The sequence below is a fragment of the Hippocampus comes genome, unplaced genomic scaffold (genome assembly GCF_001891065.2).
Source record: "Hippocampus comes isolate QL1 unplaced genomic scaffold, H_comes_QL1_v1.1 scaffold210, whole genome shotgun sequence".
Classification (NCBI taxonomy): domain Eukaryota; kingdom Metazoa; phylum Chordata; class Actinopteri; order Syngnathiformes; family Syngnathidae; genus Hippocampus; species Hippocampus comes.
This window is the reverse complement of record NW_017805627.1, coordinates 14,399-17,500: the sequence shown is the minus strand read 5'-3', so window position 1 is coordinate 17,500 and position 3,102 is coordinate 14,399. Positions and strand designations below refer to the sequence as shown.

Below are 3,102 nucleotides of genomic sequence, written 5' to 3'. Positions count from 1 at the left end.
TTTTTAAAATGACAGTACTGTTGAGTGCTGTTTTTCTTCTTTAAATGATACATGACAACAATTTGTTGTAGTTCTGGATTATCCTGATTCACACTTTGGGAACAGGGCTCTAATCCAGACCTTGGTAGAACTGCCTTGTTTTATGTGGCTTAAAGGAAACAGAAAATGCTTTACTTATACGATCGAGGGTATATGGCTGAAAGGAAAGACAAACAATGTTACATTCGCTTTTTTTCAAAAATGGCGCGATGCAAATCTTCCCTTTGGCTCCTCCTGACAGACGAAGCATTTGTGTCGCTCACCTTATCTGGTTATGGAACCCGGCAACCACCACCACCCCCACTAGAGCGAGGATCACCAACGTGACAAGGATGGTCATCATCTTCTTGACCTCTTCTTCTTCACATGGCACCAAAGAGCGTGTGATCAAGAGAAACACGTCAATGGCTTGTCACAAATTAAGTCAATGCGTGTCATCACCCTGGATACGCGCGTTGCTCAGGATGATTCTTCTGTCCAGCTTGGTGACGATGTCTTCCTCGACGCCAGCAAGCTGGAACACACATTCATACTTGCCCTCCACGCCGGCCGTCACTTCCACTTTCAGGCGGGCTGTGGTCTGGAAGGTTCCGTCATGGTTGGGGAGGGTCTCCCCCATCTCCACGTCCTCGTGGATCACCTCGCTGTCCTTCCTCCAAAAAAGGGCCGACGCACTGGGGTAGAAACCTGTTGCGTGGCAGGTGACGGAAGAGGAGGGCATCTTCTGGAGGAGAGACACCGTGGGAAGCTCTGCAGAGGTGTGAGAGGACAAAATAGGGAGAGGATGAACAAGAGGATGAAAGTCAGAGAATGTGTGAGGCCAAAAGATGACCAGAAAACATAAGGATGAAGATGGAGAGAAAGTGAGGAAAAAAGTCAGAGAAAATGCACAGTAGCTTGAAAGATGGAGAAAACGTGAGACAACAAAATCGGGAATGTGTGGGAGGATCAACGATGGCTTGAACATGTGACAAGAAAAGATGATAAGATACATGTGAATGACAGATGAAGGGAATTCGTAAGAGGATGAACGAAATAGCATCTGAGGACAATTGAAAGAACGATAAAGATGTGGGAGAGGACAAACATGGAGAACATGGTTGAGAGGATGAAAGATGGAAAGAACATGTGAGGGGGTGTCAGTACCAGGCTCGGACACAGGACACAGTTGCAGGGTTCAGATTTAAAGGGGAGATGTATTTGAGGGCTGGTGAGGAAATAGACAAGCTATGAAATAAATCTATGAGAAGCTATTAAAAAAAAAAAAAAAAAAAAAAACACACACATACATATAACTATCTTAAAATAGATAAAGAATGATGTACTCTCTCTGTAGTACTTGGATAAAGTTGCTGTCAGGCAAAAATTGTCGAGCGCTCCTCGTTTGATGATTTTGACATTTTAACAATTGTTCCCCTCCGTTTTCTGCTAAAGGAATGCGGCAACAACCAATGGAAGCATGCTTTCTCACACCTTCCTATAGCCAGCATATCAACTGAATGACGTTCAAAACAGAGCTTGTTCAACCTCTGGCTTTGACCCTGGTTGTCATGGTAACAAAATCAATATTTACCACGGTATCTGAGGTGGTTTTGCAACGTTCTGTGGGAACCCTTTACTCGGTCCTTTTACCGTTAATACTCGTTACTGTACTAACAGTAACGACCAGAAGACGATATTCTCGGTTACGCTCTTTATTGGATGCCAGGAAGTTCGAGACATGGTCGTGGAGTCTTTTTTTTTGCGAGATTGCGGAAGAAGGTCGAAACTGTCCAGCATGGTTTTTACTCTTTATACTCCCTAAGGTGCCCGCACCCAGGAGGGTCGCTCTGCTTAGCGTGTTTGCATATAAATGACTCCACAGTCTTAGCTGGTTCTGACTAGATATGTGGGCCATGGAGCAGAGAGATTAGGGACATGCTGAGCCAGGAGAAAAGGTCACAATGACAAAACGCCCTAGGTCAAGTCACCTAATTAGTTGTACCGAAAAGGGCTAATCAAAAACAGGGTGCAAGTGAGCACCATATTTTCCACACACCTAAAAGCATAAAAGGTTCTCAAAAGCCGACAGTGCACCTTATAATTCGATGCACCTTATTTATGGATCAATATGATGATGTCTTGGATGTCATATTTTAAAGCGCTGTGTTACAGCTGCAGCGGTATAAATATATAAATAAAGCTACATCGTATTGTATTGTATTCTCTTTAGCGTAGCTCCATCTAGTGGATGCATAGGGTAACCGCAACCCCTATTGTCGCTTGTATCCTATGCGCCTTATTTTTTATAAAGCGTAATTGTTTTTGTTTTAATGTGGTGAAAATTAATTAATTTCGTGGATGTGTAAAAAGTGTGAGAGCCACTGCCTTTAGGTTATAAAACGACTTCACGGAGCATTGCGATCATAAATGTTGAAGTCATTTGGCCGTTGTTGACCGTGCGCAGTGTGGTGAAGGTCACATCCGAGCAGCGGTGCCATTACTAATTGAGGGAACATCAAATATAAAAATGAGATTCAATGTGTTGCACCTCCGGCGTCTCCGTTGGATCGGACCGCCGGCGTCGCAGATGATTTTTGTCAGCCATCAGCTGCTGCGTGGCAGATGTCACCGCGTCGGTTGTCATGGTGATGTATTGCTTTTCCGATAGCCGTTGGCTGTATTGAGTGCACGGCGTCAACTTGTCCAAGTGCCTTGAAGGACTCGGAATGCTGCTCGCGTTTCCTTTTGGCGGTTTTGTTTTGTCTTTCGATTGCGCAGCTTCGAGGTGGTTTCCAATTTCGACCTTTTTGACGAACTTGCACCAAATTATTAACTACCCATTTTTACACACCCCCCGAATTACGCTTGCACCAGATTGATCACGACATTTTCTCAGTCACATCTCAGGTGCACGTCAGCGGCTGAAACGTTGCTATTGCAGAGCCGTTGCAGCATCGCCGGGATTTGTCATTGCCGTAAAGCGAGCGTTGGAAATAATCTGCGTGAATGATAATTCGACGGCACCAAAGGCCTCGGCCGCCCCTCCCGCCGCGCCTCGGGGGGTGATGGCGGCGGGGGGCC

At 45.4% G+C, this 3,102-nt stretch overlaps 1 protein-coding gene across 1 annotated transcript; it reads right to left on the bottom strand.

Moving 5' to 3' along the window:
* Nucleotides 1–159: 159 nt before the first annotated feature.
* LOC109522710 (HLA class I histocompatibility antigen, Cw-17 alpha chain-like) lies at nucleotides 160–1,210 on the bottom strand. The gene is made up of 4 exons (XM_019881467.1): nucleotides 1,186–1,210; nucleotides 481–789; nucleotides 303–399; nucleotides 160–196 (listed from the first exon to the last, which is right to left on the bottom strand). Exons 2-4 carry the CDS (start codon nucleotides 758–760, stop codon nucleotides 175–177), a joined length of 399 nt encoding a protein of 132 aa, XP_019737026.1. The 5' UTR covers nucleotides 761–789; nucleotides 1,186–1,210; the 3' UTR covers nucleotides 160–174.
* Between the last annotated feature and the right edge of the window lie 1,892 nt (nucleotides 1,211–3,102).